Raw genomic sequence first — 24,173 nt, 5'->3', positions numbered from 1 at the left:
AGTTTCAAGTCTGAGATTGTATTGCCATTTGAGAAAGTTGGTGTTATTCAGTTCGTCTTTCTCAACTATCGACTTGAAGCGAATGAGGAGTTGGGTTCGTTACACGTATGTTAATAAGCAGAAGAAATATGTATATTTATTTTTATTAATCTAAACTATCATCTTCTGGTCGTTGTCGGTCCCAACTAACGAATTGAGTGCTGATGGTCCCATCTTTTAACGCACTTTTTCCCAACAGTCCGCGACTAACAGAATCTTAACGCCATTTTTTGCATGTCGCCGGAAAACACTTTTAACCGGAAAATTCATACTTTTTTCCGAAAACAGTTTTTAAAATAATTTGAATTAATGCTCTCTCCAAATTAAAACAATCGATGATGTAATGATACCGAAAATTCAGAGAATATTAACATGGACCAATTGTACACCCTAGACAAATCCCACATCGGTCGTGGGCAGGAGAGATCCTTGTTTCATACCTAATGTCTTCGCCTCTAAAATTACCAACGTGTTTTGGACTTAACTCTAATGGATGAGAAGAGAGCTCCACAATTAAGCTACTCAGGTGGAAGTGGTACTTGGATGAGTGGCCTCCTAGGAAGTCTCTACCGGTACAACCAAAAACAAAGTCGTGAGTTCCTAGATAGGCTATCCATCAAGAGCAAAACAGACAATATTAATGGTACGAGAGACGGAATGTTACAGGTTTGCCGATACTTGTTTCCCAAATACCTTTTTGTTTATTTTCTCATACCATTGTTGTTGTATGTTACTGCTTTTTGTTTTACTTAATTACAAGATCAAAAGGGCAAGTGAAAATCTGAGCTTAGCTTAAAAATATCATGAGAACTTTGTTTTGTCTTCTAAATCATACAAGAGGTATTAAAAGTGATAGTGAAAACTGATGTTCTTTACTTTCAAAGTGTATGTGAATATTATGTCATGAAAATTTCATAACATTCATCCAACAAATAACTTTACAACTTATGTTATGTAACGTTTTGCGAACTCCTTTTGGTGTCGAGGTTCCTACAACGTTTGAAAATCGAGTCATACAAGTGGCCTATATGACTCTCGGTTTGGATGCTTAAAACAAATTGCGTATGATAAGCTTTCACCGTTTCACAGTACCTGCATGTAGTCATGTGTGATCCTTAGATGGCATGTGATAATCATGGACATTTGGTTAGTATAAACCTAATTATAGGCGAAAAAGCCGAGTTGATGGCTCAGTTATGATGTATTTGCTAACCTAACCTTATAGCTTGATTCTGATTATGTGTATAAACAACCAAAGTAACCAAACTGACATTAACACCACACGTTTCTTTTTTATCTTATAAATAATGTTTTACATGTTGAAAATGTTTTGGTATAGTTTTTTATTTTTTAAAAAAAAAGATATTATTAATTTGTAGGTTTTCTCCTTTATATATTGAAAGAATTGCTAATATTTTATTTGACAAGTCTAATGGTTAACGTGGTTAACCGAAGTAACTGAACCATCTTTTCCAATAACCGAATTAACCATATATAGTGTATAACCAAACCAAACGAACCCGGAGGCTCACCCTTATCATCGGGTATATGTCTCATGAAGCATCATATATATTAAGTTGTGTTCTACTAAGATGTTTACAAAAGTCATGTTTATTATTATTGGAAAGACATGAAGTTTGTCAAGACCATATGCAAGCTATTTTTTTAGTATGGGATAGTTTGTAATTACATACCATACACCTGGTTGAGGTTTGAATTTAAAACCGCTTGGAACGAAACGATGAGGGTGTTCGAGAGGAAGACGAGGATGTGTCATGGATATCGTGTTGAGTTGGCCATCGTTGTCCCACCAATCTTCATCCCTAATCATCAACGTTCAAATACGATAGATAGTTAAGTGGTGATGATAAGGACAATGTGAATAAAAAATGTAACGAAGTTTTTTCATAACTGACAAGAAATTAGAGAATATAATAGTTAATCATATGTTCGAATATTGGGTTTCTCATATTTGTAATAGGCTATATGTTTAATGGTTTAAATAATTAGGAAAATCTGTAGTCTAATATATGAAACTCGGGTTAATCAATTTAAAAAAAAATATTTGAGTTTATCATAAATTAAAGCTGATTACCTAATTCAGTTTTGATTTAAAACCGAATATGTGAACCACTCACCTGTACTCCTTACAAGGGGGTTGGATATTTGCTGGATAACGCCATTTGCAAAGCCACAAGGAATGGACATGAGACAAAATGTCACAAGTTTGCATTCTCTTAGGTACTACTTTCCCTTCGACTTCTTGTGTTGCTTTAGCCGCATAGCTAAAATAATATGTATCCGCAAATGTATCGAGATGACTATTGATTTGTATCGATCCTTGAATCGTAACATCAGGTATCACCCAATCACTTGAAACAAAAGGGCCCACTTTTCCTGATAGGCAATCAACCAAACCCCAAAACCCTATCTTCTTTCTAGACGTGTGAAAGTGATCAAACCCGAAATTGTAGTATCGTTTGAGCAAAGGTATATCAAGCCAGTCGTAGATTGTTACCGCAAAGCAAAGAAATCTAAGCGGACTTATGGTTTTTGCAAATCTCCAATCGTCTGGTCTGAGACATGTAATATAACGTGGTCAAAACATAACAGTCATCTAAAATATAAATAACGACATGTATATATCAACCAAGGAATCTCACTTCATCCCGTATATGTAGGGTATTGTGCTACCATTAAACACTCCTGATACGGCTGCTACACTTGCTATCCATTTTGCACTAGTCTTTTCATACCCTTTAAAGGCCTAAAAAGATTTTAACATAAAGTTAGCATACCTTTATTTACTGTCATTACCACAACGTGTTATAACAATACTTATCAAATATTGGTGATATAGCATATTTTTCATAGTTATAGCTAGTTGTAACACATGTTAAACAAGATTTACAAGTTTGTTATAATAAAATGTAGAATAATAGTTCATTGTATAAGATGATGACATGAATGTGACAACTTTTTATATTTTGATTTAATACAACATTAAAAAAACATGAAGATTGATCTCCAAAAGTCATAGGTCTATACTTTGATCAACTAATAACGCTTCATTAGAGAATATGTGGTACGCGGTATATGCATTTTTTTTAAATCAACAAACGTGTATTTTCGTATGAACTTCAATTTTAGCTACGTAAATTAGATGATCAACCTTATTGGAGAGCATTTGTTGCAATATACGGATAACTTGAGCTCCGGCTGAATGGCCAACAAAATGAATCGGGTTGTCTTCATCCCATTGTGAATATTTTCCTATCGAAACAACATAGTTACAAGCATATATTAAGAGTGGCCAAGTGTGACAAGTAGAATTACAACAAAGATAGTTTACTACACATAGCACTCATTTGCAAACGATACACATATTGTACATGTCAATGGTTGAGTTTGAATTATAGATCATGAAAGAGGTGAAAGAACGCTATTGAGATCATGTTTTGGATTCCCAAGTATATAGACTAGCATCCAGTTGATTATCGGGTTTCTTTGTTTCTTGCAACTAGACCACTCTAACGGGTTTCTCATTTCAATAACAAGCTTACAAGCTTTCGTTGTGTCTTATGAGTAAAACTTAATGAGAAAGCACAACAAATTAGCACGTCCTTGTTATAACTTATGGGTTTAAACTTTTAAAATTATGCAATAAATACTTTGGAGTATAATATTAAATTAATACCAACTTATTGCATATACGTAAGTAGGGGCATGTTCTATTTATATCTAATTATAAATAAAGTAATACAAGACTTATATAATACACGTGTATCTAATAGTTAGAAAGCGTGGCATACGATTACTAATCTTGTTACGTGTCATCGATAAACCAAAATGTAAAAAATGTATATGCGATCTTTAGAGGAAGCTGACTGAAACCCTAAAAAAGGTAATTAATTCTGACCTGGTGAAAAAAGTTTCTTTAATGGGAATATTGTCGCCCATAATTGGGTTTTTCTTTTCGGATTGACAAAAACTCACCATTTTTCATCGGATTTTTTTTTCTTCTATATTTTATATATGAAATTGAGTATTTGAGTTGGGAATCCCCTAATATCTAAAGAGCACTATGAATAGTGGGCAATCACCTATATAATTAGCCCTGGTCCACTGTGGACAAAACGTGATTGGGTTTTATCAAAAAATATTTGAATAGCAATTTAGCATCACAATTCACAAAATGAACATGATAGATGATAAAATTAGTGTGCCCCACCCATGAACCAACTTTATATAAATTTTATAAAAAAAATTCTTTTATGTTGTGTGGAAATTTATTTTTTATACATTTGTTTCCAATTTTCTTTTATAAAACATTTCGTTTTATCCTTTTGAAGAAACACTAACCGGACCCCGGGCAGATTACTGGTAACCTGGGGGTTAGATAGATGTTTCCCACGAGGGGTTAGACCCAGAGAAGATGGTTCTTCTGATAACCTGCAAAACAGACACCGTGAGCTTGTCACTGAGAAGGGGGGGGGGGTTCCTCCTTGTGACCACCCTCCGGCGTGAGAATCAGACTAGATTGCTCTTTAAATATAAATGTATATTAAGAGATTGCTAGAGCAGATATCAGGTATAATATGATGATACAAGATAAGATGAGATGGTCATACCATTTGTGGTATTTATAGCCGAAGGTAGGTTTCCAAGGAGGTGTGGCCGGCTGCAACAATATTCCTGTTCCACCAACAGTAGCCTACGCACATGCCCTGCTGGTAGTTGGTGGGTAGGTAGCGGCTGATAGCGACCAGGCCTGCTGTATACTATTCCTTTTCCACCAACTGCCGGCTACGCACGTGGTATGACAAGAGTTGGTGAGTAGGCAGCGGCTAATAGTGACATACAGTGCAGGAGCATGCTGCTCGCCATACTGTTGTCAATAAGCTGTCGTATCTTTAGTCAGATCTTTTGCCCATACCTCGTCAGGTACAGTACAGAAGATCTTCCTGTATTGTACGGACTGGCTTATTTGGGCGGGAGTATTCCCCCTCCCGCCACTGTGCAGTATTGTTCCCGGCTTTGCTCATTCCTTCAGGTGACACTGAATGATCGAGAGCTAAGTGCCTTGTGCGTGTAGCCTTGCTGCGCGGGTGGCCTTCCCTAATGGCTTGTATCCGAGGCTGCGGGGACAGGCGGAGTCCTTCACCATTGGGAGGCATTTCCTGCGGGAACAGCTTGCGTACTGCGCGTAAGGACGTCACGTCTCTGAGCATGGTTGGTCCTGCGGATCCAGTTGGTTTCTGCGCAGACGTCCCTGTTCAAGGTGAGTCTTGCGGGTCCAACTGGGCTCTGCTGGGACCTACCTCTTCAAGTCCCCCCAGTCCAATGTTCTTCTCATGCGTGTTTAATAAAGTGAGGTGAACTTTTGGACTTGAGCAAAGGGTTTTTGAAAAGGGTTTATTAAGGTTTTCCATGGGGATTCTTCCCGCGGAAGTCCATTTCACTTGCAGAAATTCCCGAGTTTCCTGCTTGGTCTTTGGGTATGATGCGGGTAGGTCTGTAACCTCCTCGCAAGTCAGGAGCGTTGAGTCCCACTTGTGTGGATTCTCCATGAGGTTTTGGTAGTTTTGAACATAGTGATCAATTATGTTAAAACCACCAATTCCATCCTGGAGCTTCAAACAACGTAGTTCTCGACGTTCCCGCTATGCGGGGATGTTATTTCCGTTTCCGCAAGCATTGCCCAGAAGATCCTTCTTGGTTTCAATTCCCAGCGGAGCGCTAGGTATGTGAAGGGTTTTGTCTTAACACTGTACCAGCGCTCGTCTTACGGTTACTTTACTTCCAAGGTATTCCTGGCGTCAATTCCCTGCGGGTGCTAGGTATGTGAAGGGTTTTGCCTTTACACTGTACCCGCACCCGTCTTATAGTTACTTGGTTGCCGGGGAATATTTGGCTTCAATTCCCTGCGGGTGCTAGGTATATGAAGGGTTTTGCCTTAACACTGTACCCGCATCCGTCTTACGGTTACTTGTTCGCCAAGGTTTATTTGGCTTCAATTCCCTGCGGGTGCTAGGTATGTGAAGGGTTTTGCCTTTACACTGTACCCGCATCCGTCTTACGGTTAATTGTTCGCCAAGGTATACTTGGCCTCAATTCCCTGCGGGTGCTAGGTATGTGAAGGGTTTTGCCTTTACACTGTACCCGCATCCGTCTTACGGTTACTTGTTTGCCAATGTTTATTTGGCTTCAATTCCCTGCGGGTGCTAGGTATGTGAAGGGTTTTGCCTTTACACTGTACCCGCATCCGTCTTACGGTTACTTGTTTGCCAAGGTAAGGGGTATTTTCCCGCTTACTTTTTAATATTTTTAAATTTTGAATTTTGAAATTCGAAATGTTGGTGGAAAGATAAGAACAGTCCAAACCTCTGAAACGTCGTGCGACGGTTTCTTCTGACTGTGTCAGGACGTGCAGGAAGTTATGGTGACGTGACAGTACATGGTCATTCCATACGCTTTTTCAGGCGCGTGGGCGCGATTTTTCGGGCGCGCGGCCGCGAAATTAATGGTACGCGTCCTGTCAACAGCTGTCGCCAGCTTGCTTTTTGCCACGTGTCATAGTTTCATTGCACCTTCAATTTCTCTCTCCTCCGCATTAAATTCATCGCATTAATTGCGATTAGTATATAAAGGGGGAGAGGGCTCTTTGTAATCCACACTTTCACCCTTCTCTTCATCTTCTTAGCGATTTCCGGCGAATACTCACCTTTTCAGGCAAGCATTTTCCCGAAATCGTTTTCTTCTTTCTGCAAGATGTCTTCACGTGATCTCGAGTCTACAGCCGATGACAAGAGTACTGCTGGCGAGTGCCAGTGTGCTCTGCCCGGCGATCTGTAACGGTATGTTGTCAGGAAGTTCATGCTCGATCCTCTCGAGCCTGAGTTTCCTGAACCCCATCAGACCGTGTACGATGCCCCCAGAGGCAAGATCGGGGTTTATGCAGCATTCTTTGTCTATGGGAATCTTAGGTTCCCATTGACAAAGTTTGTTTACCGTGTCCTTGAGAGGCACGGTGTTCATTTGACCGAGTTGCACCCCATGGCGATCGCCAAGATTCGCCACTTCGAGTGGGTGTGCCGGATTTTGGGCATCGAGCCCCATGTTGACCGCCTGATGACCTTCTACACTTGGAGGTGCATCCAGGGGTGGTATACCCTGACAACCAGGCCGCCAGGTAAGGCGCTCTTCAACCCTCGACCCCTCAATGTTGAAACCTCTGCTGGAATTCCTCTAATTGTCTGTTCTGATGAGGAATCCGCAGATGGTCCTCCGTTGGTGCGGAAGAAGAAGGCTGCCGGCGGGAAGGGAAAGGAGAAGGTGGCCTCCACTGCCGATCCGGTGCCTCTGTCTGACTCGGAGACTGAGAGCGAAGAGGTGGCGGGGAATCCCGGTGGTGATAAGACCACTGCTCCGGAGGTTGCGACTGTCACCTCCGGAGAGCCCAAGAAGACGACGGTGACCGGCGCAAAGAGGCCGGCTCCATCGGGTTCATCCCCGCCCGTCCGTACTTTCAGGCTCAAGAAAACCCGTAAGTACAACTTCCTTCAGCTTTTATCTTCATAGCATAATATCCTTTTAACACTTATCTTCTTTACGCTGGTGTGGATGTTGACGCATTCCAGGGTGGAGCGCAGAGGAGTACCTCTCCGCCCATGACGGTAGGCCCGGTCAGCCTACCTGAGGCGACGACCCAGGCGGCTGCGCCTGCGCCCGCTGGTTCAGTTGCTCACTCCTTTGAGCCGACTGTTCCAGCCGAGATGACGTCACCGCCGGCCGTGAGTGCGATTTTTACAGCATCCTTCACCGAGCCGGCGGTTACTATTGCTGCGGATTCTGCGGCAGCGACTGCGGCGGCTGCTACCATGCCCCCGCCACCGGCAACGACGGCCGGTCCATCAGGTACGTATGGGGGTTCTCGCCAATCTTTGCCACCTTCCCATCTGCCTGACCTCTTGGATGGATTTCCTTTGGGTTCAGGTGATGGGTTCGGCGGCTATCGGCCTGTTATAGACCCTACAGGTGCGTAGGGTTCCTTTGGCCCTTTTTCACTTATATATTTTTTATCATCTTTTCCTAACTGCTTTTTGTTTTCTGCAGTGTCGGATTCCAATGAAGTGTATGTTCCACGATGGAACATACGCCGAGGAACAACCCTTCGCACCCCTGTGGAGTGCGTGGAATGGGCTCGTCACGCTGCTCCCAGTGGTGCGTTGGGGGAAGCCATGGCTAGCTACCAGGAGGGTAGGCTAAGCAATGAGCTTCGGGTTCTCCTGGCCCGGATGCAGCCGCGCGTCGAGCTGCTTTGTCGTGAAAACGACAAGTTAAAAGCAGCTCGCGCTAAAGAAGTAGCTCAGGCGCGGGCTATCCGGGAGGAGAACCAAAAACTCTCCGCAGCGGCTGCGGAGAAGGAGAAGGCCTTCAAGGCCCTTGAGGTTGAAGTTCAGGCTCGACTCGAGGCCCGTTCCAAGGCTGCCCAAGCTGTTAATGAACAGCTTCGGCTAGCTAAGGAAACTGCGAGGAACGCAACCGAGAGGGCCACCAAGGCTGAAGCTGTTGCTGAGCCTCTACGCGTGGAGAATGAAGAGCTTAAAGCCAAATTAGAGGCTCTCCAGCAGGCTCATGATGCCTTGGCGATGGAGGACGCTAAGAAGCTTCAAGAAATCCTGGACCAGAGGGGGGTGCTTGACCATACCGAGCGTAAGCTAAAGGGCGTCGAAGAGGCTGCGGCTAAAGAGGTGTTGCTTGCCAACCTCAACAAGAGTGAAGCCGAACGCGCCCGTAACGAAGCTCAAGCTGCCCTCCAAGAAGCTCTGGTTGCCAAGGAATGGCTTCTTCGAGAAGCGTTGTCTCAGGTATGTTTTCATGTCTTCACGCTTTTCTTTGTAAAAGGTTTGACACTTGTATATTTTCTTTTGTAGGTTGTGCATCGGGTCTTCTCAGAGACATCTTACGACGATGCTATGAGCGCAGCCCTCAACGCTTCTCACGAGGATGGGGAAAAGGCCGGCTTCCTGCTTGGTCTAGGGTTCGTTGAGAAAGGCATCCCGCCTTCCAACTTCCCTTTATTCGATGTAGATACCGAAGCTGTATACGACCAAGCAGTAAATCAATACGCCGCCTTCCCGCATCCGGTGGTGGAGAAGGTGAATGAAGTTGCTGCTGCTGATGACGGGCTAGCTATCCTCAAAGCTTTCCTTGAACTGCCACGCTCTACTGATGGGGCTGGTCCAAGTGGAAGTGGCCTTGAAGCCTGATCCTGAAGATCCCTTCCCATTGCTAGGATAGATTTATCTTGTATAGATTTATTTCCTTGTAGGCGGGTAGTTACCCGGCCATTCTTGTAACGAATATTTATGAAATATAAATCTTTGTGCGGGTAAGACCGTTTCTTTTATTGGATTCCTTGCTTTATAAACGTTATATGATTTGCATACTTTAGTTTAAATTAGCAATTTTCCAAGTGTTTAGAATAAGTTAACCTTTGAACGTGGTAGATAATAGGTGTGAAGTTTTGCTTCCTCTTTCGTGATTGTGCGGATAGGACCGTCACTTGCACTTAGGATGGCTAAACTTTACCTGCGTCTAACCTGCGTGTAGGTTTTCCTCATCTTTTTATGAAATTTCGAAGTGTTTAGGATAAGTTAACCTTTGAACGTGGCAGATAATTGGTGTGAAGTTTTGCTTCCTCCTTAGTGATTGTGCGGGTAGGACCGTCACTTGCACTTAGGATGGCTAAACTTTACCTATATCTGACCTGCGTGTAGGTTTTTCTCATCCTTTAGGATAAGTTAACCTTTGAACGTGGCAGATAATAGGTGTGAAGTTTTGCTTCCTCCTTAGTGATTGTGCGGGTAGGACCGTCACTTGCACTTAGGATGGCTAAACTTTACCTATATCTGACCTGCGTGTAGGTTTTTCTCATCCTTTAGGATAAGTTAACCTTTGAACGTGGCAGATAATAGGAAGTTTCGCTTCCTTTTTCGTGATTGTGCGGGTAGGACCGTCACTTGCACTTAGGATGGCTAAACTTTACCCATATCTGACCTGCGTGTAGGTTTTCCTTATCCTTTTTTGTTTTGAACCGTTCGACGCGCGGTTGTCAATAGGTTAGTGTTCAGTTTCCTTTCATGATTCATGCGGATAGACCAGCACTTTCATTTAATGGGATAACTGAACTTTTCTCCTTCAACTGACCTGCGTGAAGGTTTGCCGTTTTTTGGGTTTATGCGGGTTTTGCCGCCTTCCCCAGCCAACGTCTTTTCACGTAATTATGCGGTGAAAACCGGCATATTAGTGTTGATAAATTAATCCGTTCGACGCGCGGTTGTTGATAGGTTAGTGTTCAGTTTCCTTTCATGATTCATGCGGATAGACCAGCACTTTCATTTAATGGGATGTCTGAACTTTTCCCTTTCAAATGACCTGCGTGAAGGTTTGTCGTTTTTTGGGTTTATGCGGGTTTTGCCGCCTTCCCCATGCAACGACTTTTCACGTAATTATGCGGTGAAAACCGGCATATTAGTGTTGATAGTTCATAAAAATGTAAATGTAAAATCATCAGCGTCAATGTTTTAAGGAGAATCATTTCCATTAGAAGTGGCTCTTGGCCTTTTCTTTACAAATTTGGAATTGATTTACATGCAAACTGTGTAAACGAGCTCCCTTCCATGTTGTTGGGATGGGAGTGCCATCGAGCCAATACGCACCTGGTTCGGGATCTCGTTCTTTACGCAGCATGTAGTCTCCACCTTGAAGCTGGAATTTTATTCGTGTTTCCCCCAGCTGGGGTTCTACACGCATCAGCCTGCTCAGCATTCATTGCGCCACGAGGTGCGCGAGCGTCCCATCTCTGACGAATGCTTCGACCATGTCCTTCACGTCAATGCATTCTTCGGTGGTGTGACCTTTTGTCCTGTGAAAGTCACAGTACTTGCTCCGATCAGCATTGTGACGATGTCGGATTATTTGAGGCTTTGGCCATGGGAGCTCCTCGGTGGCGAATATCTCGGTGACGCTTTTGGTGAGCGGCGTCCATCTGGAGTTCTTGTTGGACTGTACGTTATCCCTTCCGCCTAACCGATGCTGCAAGCCGGATGAGGTGTCAAAGTTTACCCTTAACTGCCAAATGCCTAGCTTCCGCTTTTTGTTTAATCGGGCGGTTAGAACGTTGTCCTCTCTTGTTTTCTGGGTGTAGAGGTTTGTGCTCTGTGGGAGATCTCTACCCAGTTGCTTCTCCGTTTCCGCAAAGCGTTTAGCTGCTGCCATGATGGCATCCCATGTGGATGGCATGCCATCTTTACCTGTTAAGGTGCGGATGAGCTCTGGGTCGTTCGCGCCCTGTATGAAAGCAGCGCGAACAAGATCTTCGCTAATGTTACCCAGACTTAGCTTCTTCGAGTTGAAGCGAGTGATGAAGTCCAGCAAAGATTCATCTATCTCTCGAACGCATTTGAGGATTGTCCATTGCTCCTCTGTATACTTTCTTTGCTGGCTGAAGTGTTGGCTAAACTTCTGTTGGAAGTCTGCCCAGTCGTAGATGTGGTTGACCGGTAGACGATCGAACCACGCTCTAGCAGCCCCCACAAGCGTCATTTGGAACATGTAACACCACGTAGGTTCCGTCCAACTACTGACGGTTTCCCCCGCTATGAATCTGTTCAAATGATCATCGGGGTCAGAGATACCATCATATGTGCCTATGCTTGACATTTGTTTGGCACTTTTCGGGGCGATTGCTTCCGCAATGTCCCGTGCAAATTTGGACGTTCCCGCATTTGCAACGTTTGGTCTGAATGCTTTGGAGAAGTCACGTGGACTTCCTCCTGTGCTTTTTGGTTTGAAGGCTTGTCCAAAATGCCTTCTCGGTTGGGAGTCCGTTTCCTTACGCTTCCCTTTTGCCCTATGGCGAGGGTTCGCGTCGGAGTCGGATTCCTCCGAGTCATCCAAGTATTCGAATTCGTCGGCCTTTTGTACGGAGCGCAAGCGTTCGTCCAACTCAGCTTGGAATTCCTTTTGTCGTGCCTCCGCCCATGCCTTAACTTCATCGAGAGTTTGGCGGGGGAGTCTTCGTTTCTCAAACTGGGTATCGGTGGATCCCAGTAGGCGATCATTTACTGCACTTGCCCCAGCATGAGTAACTGGGGTAGTGTTCGTAAAATTTACTTCACTTGCCCCGGCTTGGGTAGCCGGGGTAGTGTTTGTAAAAACTGTGTTGCCGGTATTCCCCCCAGTAGCTAGGGTTGTGGTTACCGGAATTTCTCTAACCATCTTTGTAGAAGTTTGAAAAAACTGGAGAAAAATGTAGTTCTAGCTTTATGCACGGATGGCGCCAATGAAGAAACACTAACCGGACCCTGGGCAGATTACTGGTAACCTGGGGGTTAGATAGATGTTTCCCACGAGGGGTTAGACCCAGAGAAGATGGTTCTTCTGATAACCTGCAAAACAGACACCGTGAGCTTGTCACTGAGAAGGGGGGGGGGTTCCTCCTTGTGACCACCCTCCGGCGTGAGAATCAGACTAGATTGCTCTTTAAATATAAATGTATATTAAGAGATTGCTAGAGCAGATATCAGGTATAATATGATGATACAAGATAAGATGAGATGGTCATACCATTTGTGGTATTTATAGCCGAAGGTAGGTTTCCAAGGAGGTGTGGCCGGCTGCAACAATATTCCTGTTCCACCAACAGTAGCCTACGCACATGCCCTGCTGGTAGTTGGTGGGTAGGTAGCGGCTGATAGCGACCAGGCCTGCTGTATACTATTCCTTTTCCACCAACTGCCGGCTACGCACGTGGTATGACAAGAGTTGGTGAGTAGGCAGCGGCTAATAGTGACATACAGTGCAGGAGCATGCTGCTCGCCATACTGTTGTCAATAAGTTGTCGTATCTTTAGTCAGATCTTTTGCCCATACCTCGTCAGGTACAGTACAGAAGATCTTCCTGTATTGTACGGACTGGCTTATTTGGGCGGGAGTATTCCCCCTCCCGCCACTGTGCGGGATTGTTGCCGGCTTTGCTCATTCCTTCAGGTGACACTGAATGATCGAGAGCTAAGTGCCTTGTGCGTGTAGCCTTGCTGCGCGGGTGGCCTTCCCTAATGGCTTGTATCCGAGGCTGCGGGGACAGGCGGAGTCCTTCACCATTGGGAGGCATTTCCTGCGGGAACAGCTTGCGTACTGCGCGTAAGGACGTCACGTCTCTGAGCATGGTTGGTCCTGCGGATCCAGTTGGTTTCTGCGCAGACGTCCCTGTTCAAGGTGAGTCTTGCGGGTCCAACTGGGCTCTGCTGGGACCTACCTCTTCACCTTTCTTTTACAAACTTTTATTCCATTATTTAAAACTATGACAATATTTAGTTTCTATACACACTTTATGACTAATTCTTAGCAAATCACCTTGATTATAAAAATAAATGTACTACCCTTTTAGTTAAAAGAAATATATATGAGACTATATATTGGTTAAAAACTTATCATTTTAGTTAATATAGTATTAAGCAGGGATATGAGCAAAATGGGTATGGTACCAGTACCGAATTGATACCAAGTTTCGAGTTTTCGATCTCGTTGTTTTCTGAATTTTGCCTTCACTACCGGTACCGAACCGAACATTTCGGTACCGGTATTGATACCAAGAATTTAGGAAAATCGTAAAAAAATTGTAGAATATAGACGAATTTCACCTTGCTCATACAAATGTCCAAATTGTGAATGGCCATAAGCCTTGCTATGTTCTTCACCGTAATCAACTCGTCCTCCTTTTAAGTAGTAAAACAATATACGTGCCCTACAAATTCCAATCATTTTACACAATCAAGATTTGCTAGAAGCTAAATATAATTTTTAATAGCGTTTGGAACCATGCTGGATAAGCTTTTCTGAGACGGGTTGTCAAACCGTCCCAACTGATTTTGACGCTCCAGACCTGACTCACCCAAGAACACCGTCAAGGGGAAAACCCACTATTGTGAGGAGAATCTCCTTGAGTCAAGTTTCGAGCTTTAGACATTAAGATCTCAAGCCTTAACCAATTCATGTGGACTGAAATATGATAGAAGCTATTGAGTACAAATTCTACACATTAATTAAGAAAAAGAAAATTTCGCTTAAACTCTCGCTTGAAAGTATTTCAAATACTTGGGTCGCCTCTGAGTTTTTGTTAATAAACTTTTTTTTTTGTTTTGAAGAATAGAGCCGGATTTTTTATTCGCTTTAGATCACCAAAATGTTTGTGATGCCGCCCAAGAATTTGTTAATAAATTTTAAAACTTGTTTAGGTACGGTTTCATGAACGATTTGAATACCTATCATAAAGGCTGGATAAAGAACCGAGGTCGGGATTGAAGATCCTTTGATGCATGTTTTCAATTCCTCCAAAGTATGGCGTGCCCCCCATTTTCTATATGTACAATAATGATCAAATTACTTTAGATAATTACAAGCATAAGCATTGTTAGTGGTGGATTAGGCTACTCTAAAGGTAAAACAACTTATATACCCCTTCACCAAATCCAAAAACGCCATGAACCAAAACAATGGGAGCCACATTGTCATTGCACATGACTAATCCATGTTCATCTTTGCAGACGATACTTTTCTCCTTTGAAGGACTAGAGAAAACATCGTACGCTACTCCTACACAAAATGTGTAAACTGCATATATTAATCCAAAGTTAACACTTATCATGGTCCATGTTATTTGACGAACTTCAAGTAACAACCAAGATATTGTCGTTGAAACGCTTCTGACATGACCCAACATCATATAATGGGAAAACTTCAAGAAAGTATGATCAACACAAAGGGTTTATAATTTTATATGGATTGATTTTGAAGCAGCTACTTGTGGGATTTACTTTTCAATGGCTATATGGTACTTACCCTCAAATTAATAAATGAAAGATAGGTTTGGTAATAGCTATATGGTACTTACCCTCAAATTATTAATTATATTAAAAAGGGAAATGTATCAATTCGTTTAAAATTGAATAGAATTATATAGTTGCCTATAAACCGAAACTGAATTAGGTAACCCGTTTCAATTCGGTGTCCAGTTCTAGAAAATTCAATCCAGTTAAAACCCCCGAATTATATATTGGGCTATAGTATGGATTTCCAATTTTTAGAGCCCATTGAACAAAGCCCTTGCAAAACCAAGGAACCCGAATAACCAAAAATTCGAGCAGATGAATACCCATCTTGTTAAAACTCAGGTTTTTCGGTTTGAAGCAGAAACCAAACCAAATTAGAATTTGGTTTTCATTTTTGTTTTGCCATCTTCGAATTTGATTTGGAACCCGAATAACCAAAAATTCGAGCAGATGAATACCCATCTTGTTAAAACTCAGGTTTTTCGGTTTGAAGCAGAAACCAAACCAAATTAGAATTTGGTTTTCATTTTTGTTTTGCCATCTTCGAATTTGATTTGGATTGTTTTGCGGTTTCAAATGAAATATATCCAAAATGAAGTAATTGAATTGTTTTAGACGTATCCACATCTATACACAATGACACACTTGTCGCACCCATTAGGGGATAGGCGGTCCTTTTCGAGCCGTTGTGATTAATTCTTTTAGTCCAATTACAAGTCAACATAGCCGCAGTCGCTATGTACTTATTTTTTTGTCGTAAATAAGAATTTAGAGATTGGCATCTTTAAATAGAATCTAACACCATATAAGGTACACATGTACACTACATGAAACACTACATCAACTATAGTTTTGATAATTTCAAATACATACTTGAAAGTTGAAACTAGAAAAATGTCTTTATAAATTATGAAATAAATATTTAAATTTATAAACTCAATACAATTTCGAGTCAACCAAAACCGGAGTTACTTAACACACAAATCATAACCAAAACCCAAAACCTATTTGGTTGTACACTTGCGATTCAAATCCTCATAAGACAGTGTCTCAAGAGTTATTTGTCATACATAAAAATATACAACAAAACATGACCCATAAAACAACAATCCTACAAGTTGCAAGTATAATAATAATAAGTAACAACAACAAACAACAATAACTTGAGATGATATCTTTTATGCAAAAATAACAACTAAAAGAGCAACAACACAACATGACATTATTATCCTAAGATTTCTGTCCTTCCTCTGCAGCAGCTTCAAAAGTCTCACCCGCCACGAGTTCCGGGACTTCATCGTCGTCTTCTTGTGCTGCTGTGGCGGTAGAGCCTTCACCCGGTGCCTGCTTCTGGAATTGCTCGGCTAACTTTCTCAAGTTATCCAAGTTGTCAGGTCCTGTAAAAGTCAAGACGTTAAACGTAAAGTCAATTAAACAAAACGATTGTTTTATGTATAAAAAATTATTAGAATTCTATTGTGTTAAAATAAATAACATCTTTTCATTTAAAAAATGAACTAAGACCGAAAAACAAAAACTGAATTAACCAAACAAAAACTGCTGGTTTGGTTTTATGCTGAACCAAACCGAATTTATGGATTTTCATTTTTATTATTTTGAACGTTGAGTTATAAATTTTAATAAAAAGTGTAACCCAAACATTTAAGCCCAAATGTATTAAAATTAACCAACAATAAAAACCAAGGCCCAAATTCTTTATTTTGGGCTAATTTTTTTCTGCTAAAAGTTTCAAACCCAAATGGTAACACCAAAAGATCCAACCCGAACTAAACCAAACTGACAAAAAAAGGGAACGACTTTCAAGAACTCGAAAACTGAATTTTTGGTTTTTGGTTCGGTTTTATCCCAAAACCGACCCATTTGTCTAACTTGAGCTCCTGACAGCACATTAGACAGCTTTTCACCCATTTTGTTTGAACTATCCGACCGGTAAGCAGATAGATGCAACCCTTTATTAAATTCAAAACTCAATGTAAAATACACAAAAGTTTTGAACATACCGAGCTGGTTGAGAATGCTTGGGAGAATATCTTGCAATTCTGAAACAAATCATGATAAGAAACAAAGTCAAAAGAAATTATTAATACCATTAAACAAGTTAACTCTAAAATATTTATAAAGTATTTGGAAATGAATAAACAATTTTTATATATTTATATGCACGCGGTTGATTAAACGAATAGGGTTTTCTTGTTCTTGTTCTTGCTCTTTCATTAAGAAAATGAACATGTCACGAACGAACATAATACAGTATTAAAAAAGCAAATGCTGACAAACAAAAATGAACGAACGAGGCATGTGTTCATGTTCATTTGTCTATTAGATAAACAAACATATGCAAACTTCACGTCAAACGATTCACTAAACGCTTGGTTTGTTTACATGCCTACAAACAGGAGTATTATATTTACATATGAAAATATCTTTCAGAAATAACTGAATTCGTAACATACTCTTTGTTTGTGGAGAGCCGCTAACAACCCATGTGTTGGCACCAATAGAGGCTTGAACTGAACGAAAAACATAAAAAGGGTTAATCAAAAGATGTTTACAACAAAATATGAAAAAGATCAAATAAATAGATGATTCTAATACTTTTGGCACCTTTGGGATTCAAAAACTGGATGACGGTTTCATCCTTAAAAATGTTGACTTCCTCGATTGATGGAATTGCGTTAACTCCTATTCTTTTTAAAGTGCTCTGCAGCCTTTTGTCATCCGTGGTCGTTGCTTTATGAACAGCCTTCTTCTTTCTGCAAATAAAGTCATCAGTCTAAACCATCATAAAAGTTTAGTTTTAAATAAAACCAGCATCTATTTTACAAAAAGTGTGTAGTTACCGTTCATAAACATAAAATCCCACTTATATATCATTTACTATACAGTATAAAACAAAAGGCGGAAAATACACACACACAGATCTAAATCTTGCAATCATAAGAAAAACAAACCTTCTCACGCTACCCTTTCCACCGGTGCGAACAGCACCTGCCATTTTCTGCAACTTTTCCACATTCATCTGCCATAAACACATCAGAAATTCAGAATACAAAATATGTAAAGAACCTACCATTATCAACACAAAGACAATGATGTAAATGTATACAAACACAACTGCAAAGAGATTGACAGCTAAATACACAATCGTTCATAACAAAACAATGTTGTATGAACTCAATAGCTTCAAAATCGCAGCTAACTCATGTCAATTAGCGTAACAAACTACAAAAATCCGCGTCATTAATTTTCTAAAACTGTTATGCTTAGCTAGAGTGGCTGAAAAGAAACTATAAAAATCTCAGATTCATCCGCCGAAGCGTATACTAATTGAAGGATAATCAATTTGCAATCAATAAGCACATATCCGAATACAAAATGTTTCATGCATTTACCAGTATAAAAGTGCTAAGTTACAGAAAACTTCAGTGAATATTGTATGAATTTTATAGCTACAAGATAGCAGCAAAGTCGTGCCAATTAGTGTATCAAACTACAACATCCGCATCGTTAATTTGCTAAAACTGTTACGCATAATAGACTCAACGAGAAAATAACTGTAAACATCTCAGATTCATTAAATCAGTTAATAATCAATAAACCCAACATACACAGCATCAACATAAACACGATGAAGTAAACACTCATAACAAAACAAGTTATATGAATTCACTCATTTCAAATGCTTCAAAACCTCAGCTATATCAAGTCAGTTAGTGTAACATACTACAAACTCCGCATTGTTAATTATCTAAAACTAATAAACATAACTAGATTCAACGTGAAATAACTGTAAATATCTCATATTCATTACATAAGGCTTATCAACACAAACGCGATGACGTAAGCCACAAACACGCTTGTTTACAACATAACGCGTTCAGAAGCTACAAACTCGAAGCTAATTCGTGTATAAAACTTCATATTTCACATCGTTAATTAACTATAACTGTTATGCATAAACAGAATCAATGCAAAATGACTGTAAAACATCTCAGATTCATCACAGAACACTTCAGTAAACCTAACATACGCAACAACAACATAACCGCGACGAATAACGACATATGAACTCAGTAGCTTCGAAATCGCAGCTAATTCATGTCAATTAGTGTATAAAACTACATATTCCACATCTTTAATTAGCTAAAACTATTAAGCATAACTAGATTCAATGTAAACCTAACTGTAAACATCTCAGATTCATTAAATCAGTTAATAATAGCCAAACCTAACATAAACGCGATGACGTAAGCGTTCATAACAAAATAATAATTTATATGAATTCACTAACTCATTCCAGATGCTTTAAAATCGCAGCTAATTCATGTAAATTACTAATTACATATTCCGCATCGTTAATTAGTTAAAACAGTTATAAGTAGATTCAATTCAATATGAAATGAGTGTAAATATATCAGATACGTTAAGTTATGTAGAATAATAACACTATTAATTGAAGGAAAAGATGAGATTGATAACTGATTGGATTTACCTTTGCGTGAAATGAGGGGTGCTGCTGAGTGATGACGACTGGATGGATAATAATAATAATAATAAAACCCTAATTTTTCTCCTGTTTTGGATTTTATATGTCAACGGAAGTTTCATATTGCCTCCTTGTACAAGCGAAAACATGCGTAAGGTTCTCCAAGTTTTTAGTTTTGCCAATTATTAATTTCAATTTAATGGTACTAGCATATAATAATCCTTATTCATGTTATTATCATCGGCGGTCCTAAATCCTTATTCATTTTTTATCGGAATTAGGATACGAGTCAATTAATGTAAAACTTAGCTCGAAACGGTGATCCAAACGGCTTGATTTCTCTTATAATAAGTTCACAAACCCGAATTGAAACATAGTTTCGTCGTTATGGAACACTGTTTCGAAGAAGTTTCACATCAACCGACTCATACACTCCTTCTGATCACAAGGAGAATACCGTTTATATTAATTTTAATCTAAATTCATAATTTCAATAAAATCGGGTTCCTTTTTTAAATCAATTTGTACTTTAAGAAGACTATTATTATATTTGTAGAAAAAAGTAATCTTATTTTAAATATATTTTTCCATGTTTTATTTTTTGTAAACAGTATTTTCATTTACATTAGTAATTTCTAGAAGCCATATGTTGACTTAAATTAACGGGGGATAACAAAATCATTATTATAAATCAAAAAGCATGCATTTTTTTAATAAAAAAATTATTTATAGTTGCTGAATATGTTGTTAACATGTATGGTCGGGTTGTTTCATTATTCATTACATGTCTTGTTGCAAAACTTGTGCACTTATTTGATAATAATGCTTATTATTATGGTTTGTTTGAATCCAAGAGTGCACATATTAGTCAGTGAACATGAGTTCATACAAATACGGCTTGCCTGCTTCTCATGGAAGTATACCTTATAATGATCCATATGTTCATAATCATGTACCAAGAATGGATCTGAACTAGGGTGTTTGGGAGTATCTTGTAATGCTGAATGTCACATAACCCACTTCTGCTGATGCATTTTCTGGTGAAATTTTGATTCCAATTGCGGAAGGTTACACTTCAGTATGTGCAGGTGTAGCAACATGAAGACAACATATGATAGTGGGGTCTTACTTTGCTTGGATGTAAAAGAAACAAATTATTTTTAGACAAATTATCTATATCATTCTTTTAATTGGATTTTGGTTTCTGCGATTAGTTGTGTATGTCTTATCTCATAAGCTTGAGGATATGTAACGATAATTAAGTGCTATTTAATTTTAGCAAGTTTATTTCTTATAACTTAGACTGTATATATATTTCATCAGTTGCTATACATTGTAGACTTTTTGCAGAATGTAAATTCTTTCATTTCTTGTGATCAGAACTTACAAAGATTTATGTTTGCTCTATTTGAGGCAATGAAAGATGGTTCATCATGGTTATGTAATTAGTTTTGGTCAATTTAAAATCTATAAAATACTTCTATTTTTGGTATCAATATAAAGGAAACCATTTGTGGTTAACTTGATCATAATATCCGTTCAATGCCTTAAGAGGTGATTGTGGTTCAACTCAAGTCTGTTAAGTCCCCTAGCGAGGTGATTCACTAGCACGACTCGATCATTAATTAACATTCGGTATAAAAATACAATCAGTACATGTTTTTTATTATTGGTTTGATATGCATTTGTATACCCTCAACTTTTGAAATTTTGAAATCGAGTAATGGGCATTAAGCTTATACATTGCAGAACAAGATGAATGATTACCTTCTTATCATTGCGAATAGGGGCTTGAAACAGATGAGACTTGAGTTTTGATTTATTTTATTCTAATAAATTAGACTTTATTTATCATTCTTGTATTACCCAAATTGTTTATTAATCTAACAATAATGGATAATGTATTTGTAGTGCATGCATGTGACATGGTTGTTGTTGCTAAGATCATGATTAATGAAGGCAACATTAATCCTTCATTTTCTAGATCACACTTCTTGCCGGGCTGATGAAAGGCCTGCAATCTGAAAAATATTTTTTTAGTGATTTTGTATTAATTAATTTACAAATTATCTTATGCACTTTTAGCCCGGGTTGGTTTATTCGGGTTTCAATGTTTTAAATCTATAACAAAAACTCGACCCAAAACTACAGTTTACTTGGGTTTGGTTTTTTGGTTAAGGTTTTTCGGGTTTCGAGTATCTTAGAAAAAAAATTAAAAATTAAAAAGCTATATGCTAAAATCATGGGCAAACTATTCATATAAAGTATACAAACCGTTAGATAGAACAAATTCAATTGTGGGCAAACGATAGGCATATATAGACTATAAACCATTGGATTGGAGCTTTCTCATAATAAGAGACGGCAACAAGAAAAAAATGGTAATTAACTCAGTAATACCATTTTCATGTTAATTGCCCAATATAATGCATATAGCCTATTAATACATTACACACTAGATCATTAGAAAATATCATGTTTTAAACAAAATGTTTATTTGGGTTGACCCGAACCCCATAACTTATACCCAGGAATCGACCCAAATTACTATAGTATGGGTTCAGGTTGGTGTTTTTCGGGTTCCAAGGTTCGAGTTTTATTGGGTCAGGTTTCAGGCTCCGAGTTTCGGATAAAAGTGATTGGCCTACTTTCATTGAGTTGGTTATAAAACTGTTTGCTTGCTATACATTTGTTGTTTTGCTTCAAAACATATAATATGAAATTGTAGAACTTATACAAGCAACTAAGCATAATGATGCAGCTGTACTTAAGAGTGGATTTTGGAAAAGCGACTGCAGATTCAACTAACGTTGTATGTAGCGCATCTATTGTAGTGCTGACTGCACGTGCTCTTAGAGAGTTAGAGTCTTAGTGTTATTATTAGTGCGTCGAGCAATCTTTTAAAGGATAAATAATACCAATTGTATAATATTTTAAAAAAGAGGAATTGATAATATCAAAAGACGACCGTATTGAAAAAAACTACAAGAATATATACAAAGAGAGCAATGCAAAAATATAGAAGGTAATTTCTCCTATACAATAAACGATATTGACTGGGCTATAACTACCATATATACAAACATTTGATTACACTGACTTCGTTATATTATTAACCCCCCCCCCCTTCAATCTAACAGCTGCAGGTGGGGACACACACGGTGCATGATTCAAAAATATTCAAAGAGGGGTCTTGGTAAGATTTTCATAAATATGTTGGCAACCCTGAGATTGGTAGAATTTAGATACATTTGAATCATGTTATCCCTTCATAAACATGTATTGTAAGTGATTACGGACTTTGGTTGTTTATGATGTAATCATATTATTAATTTAGCAATACGAATGATGCCATGTCATCGTCACCATGTTTTTGAGAAGTGCAATCAAAGTTTATATGATTTTTTTTCCAAACATTACAGTTTGCATCTGATTGATCCTGTTCGTAAGCTTGGAAGACAACTTTTGAAATTTGTTGCATGTGTGTGCAAAAACTTGTACCTTTTTTGTGTTTTCTGTTTATTTTAACAAATATTATACAATGCAATACACGTCTTTATGATAAGATATTATTATTAATCATCTTTAAAAATTTTTTTCTGTTTAAGCTTATTAGCGTCTTAGTCAAATTACGTTTTTTTCGTCATTCATAGATCTCTTTTCATATACACAATTTGTGTACATATGTAATCAAGCCGTCAACTTTATACCGACTGAATCATATACAATTGACATAGGGGCCAAAAATGGATGAATTAGCGTACTAAACATACACTCACGCGTGCCATACAAACTACTACGGCTATTTTCGAGGGTCAGAATAATATGTTTAAAACCGGGAATGGGTTGGCGGGCATATACACAACAAATTTGAATCCAACATATTATATATCAACTTGATAACTACTTAATCATGCAACATTGATGAGAACTGTAGCACTTTAAATTATTATAACCAACAATAGTGTGGTCATATCTCACACCCACTGTGAAGCGTGTGCTCTCCTTTTTTTTCCGGTTATTGCTTTAAACATGTACGTTATTGATCAAGATAAATCCAATTTAATTGATCTTTTTCAGGTTTGTTTTTGTACTTTGGTTAATTGAGATGTGGAGTGTTGACATCCATGGGCCCGAAGCTATTGTGCTTTTGCGAATAACACACTAGGTAACTAAATCGTAATCCTTTTTTTTAATTCTTCTCTTACTATTTATGTGGTGTGATTAGTCTAGCTAAATCCTTTGAGGTTTGTTTTTGTTTATTAGGGTTAATTGAGATGTCGAAAATTGACATCTAATAACATCGATGGTATATAGTATAGTTAACATCTTTAGTGTGCATTATTGACTTATAATCGATTATCACTATTTCCTTTGAAGTTTGAAGCTACGGAGAAATTGTTGTGCCGACTACTTAGTCCATTTGGTTTGGTAAGTTTTCTTAAATTTTACATTCCTTTTATAAAATTGTAGATAAAAATACAAAAAACAAAACTGAACCAAAAAAATAATACATCTTTGGTAATTAGATGATCATATGCACCAAAATAATAATTAGATATTTGAAATATAAATATGTTAAGCTGAAACTACATACCTCCATCTCTTCGATATAACTAACATGTTCCTTTCTGGTTTGTTTATTTCCCTTTTATGACCAAAATTTCTGCAAATTGAATAATGTGTCGGCTGAGTGTTTGATTGGATGAAGTGTTTCGGTTAGCTTAAATC

At 38.9% G+C, this 24,173-nt stretch overlaps 2 protein-coding genes across 2 annotated transcripts; both read right to left on the bottom strand.

Annotated features, from left to right (window-relative positions):
- Nucleotides 1-2,165: 2,165 nt before the first annotated feature.
- LOC143572796 (uncharacterized) lies at nucleotides 2,166-14,756 on the bottom strand. Its single transcript, XM_077057850.1, has 6 exons — nucleotides 14,563-14,756; nucleotides 14,369-14,463; nucleotides 13,748-13,851; nucleotides 3,212-3,312; nucleotides 2,703-2,806; nucleotides 2,166-2,615 (listed from the first exon to the last, which is right to left on the bottom strand). Exons 1-6 carry the CDS (start codon nucleotides 14,749-14,751, stop codon nucleotides 2,174-2,176), a joined length of 1,035 nt encoding a protein of 344 aa, XP_076913965.1. The 5' UTR covers nucleotides 14,752-14,756; the 3' UTR covers nucleotides 2,166-2,173.
- Nucleotides 14,757-15,981: 1,225 nt separating this feature from the next.
- LOC143572795 (basic transcription factor 3-like) lies at nucleotides 15,982-19,527 on the bottom strand. The gene is made up of 6 exons (XM_077057849.1): nucleotides 19,449-19,527; nucleotides 17,908-17,975; nucleotides 17,561-17,709; nucleotides 17,410-17,466; nucleotides 16,957-16,995; nucleotides 15,982-16,332 (listed from the first exon to the last, which is right to left on the bottom strand). The coding sequence occupies exons 2-6, from the start codon at nucleotides 17,973-17,975 to the stop codon at nucleotides 16,166-16,168; spliced, it is 480 nt and encodes a 159-aa protein (XP_076913964.1). The 5' UTR covers nucleotides 19,449-19,527; the 3' UTR covers nucleotides 15,982-16,165.
- Nucleotides 19,528-24,173: the final 4,646 nt, after the last annotated feature.

Source organism: Bidens hawaiensis, unplaced genomic scaffold (genome assembly GCF_021521415.1).
Source record: "Bidens hawaiensis isolate Kalapana, Puna unplaced genomic scaffold, B.hawaiensis_p1.1 tig00026011_1, whole genome shotgun sequence".
NCBI lineage: Eukaryota > Viridiplantae > Streptophyta > Magnoliopsida > Asterales > Asteraceae > Bidens > Bidens hawaiensis.
Note: the sequence above shows the minus strand (reverse complement) of the source record. Positions and strands in the feature narration are given on the sequence as shown.

Coding starts and splice junctions, on each gene's coding strand:
- LOC143572796 (XM_077057850.1), bottom strand. CDS start 14,751: ATGATAAGTGTTAACTTTGGATTAATATATGCAGTTTACACATTTTGT. Junction 13,852..14,368: donor TTATCCAGCCTTTATGATAG/GTATTCAAATCG, acceptor TGGAATTTGTAG/GGCACGTATATTGTTTTACT. Junction 2,616..2,702: donor CCCTACATATACGGGATGAA/GTGAGATTCCTT, acceptor TACATGTCTCAG/ACCAGACGATTGGAGATTTG.
- LOC143572795 (XM_077057849.1), bottom strand. CDS start 17,975: ATGAATGTGGAAAAGTTGCAGAAAATGGCAGGTGCTGTTCGCACCGGT. Junction 17,710..17,907: donor GGAAAGGGTAGCGTGAGAAG/GTTTGTTTTTCT, acceptor CTTTATTTGCAG/AAAGAAGAAGGCTGTTCATA. Junction 17,467..17,560: donor CCAGTTTTTGAATCCCAAAG/GTGCCAAAAGTA, acceptor TTTTTCGTTCAG/TTCAAGCCTCTATTGGTGCC.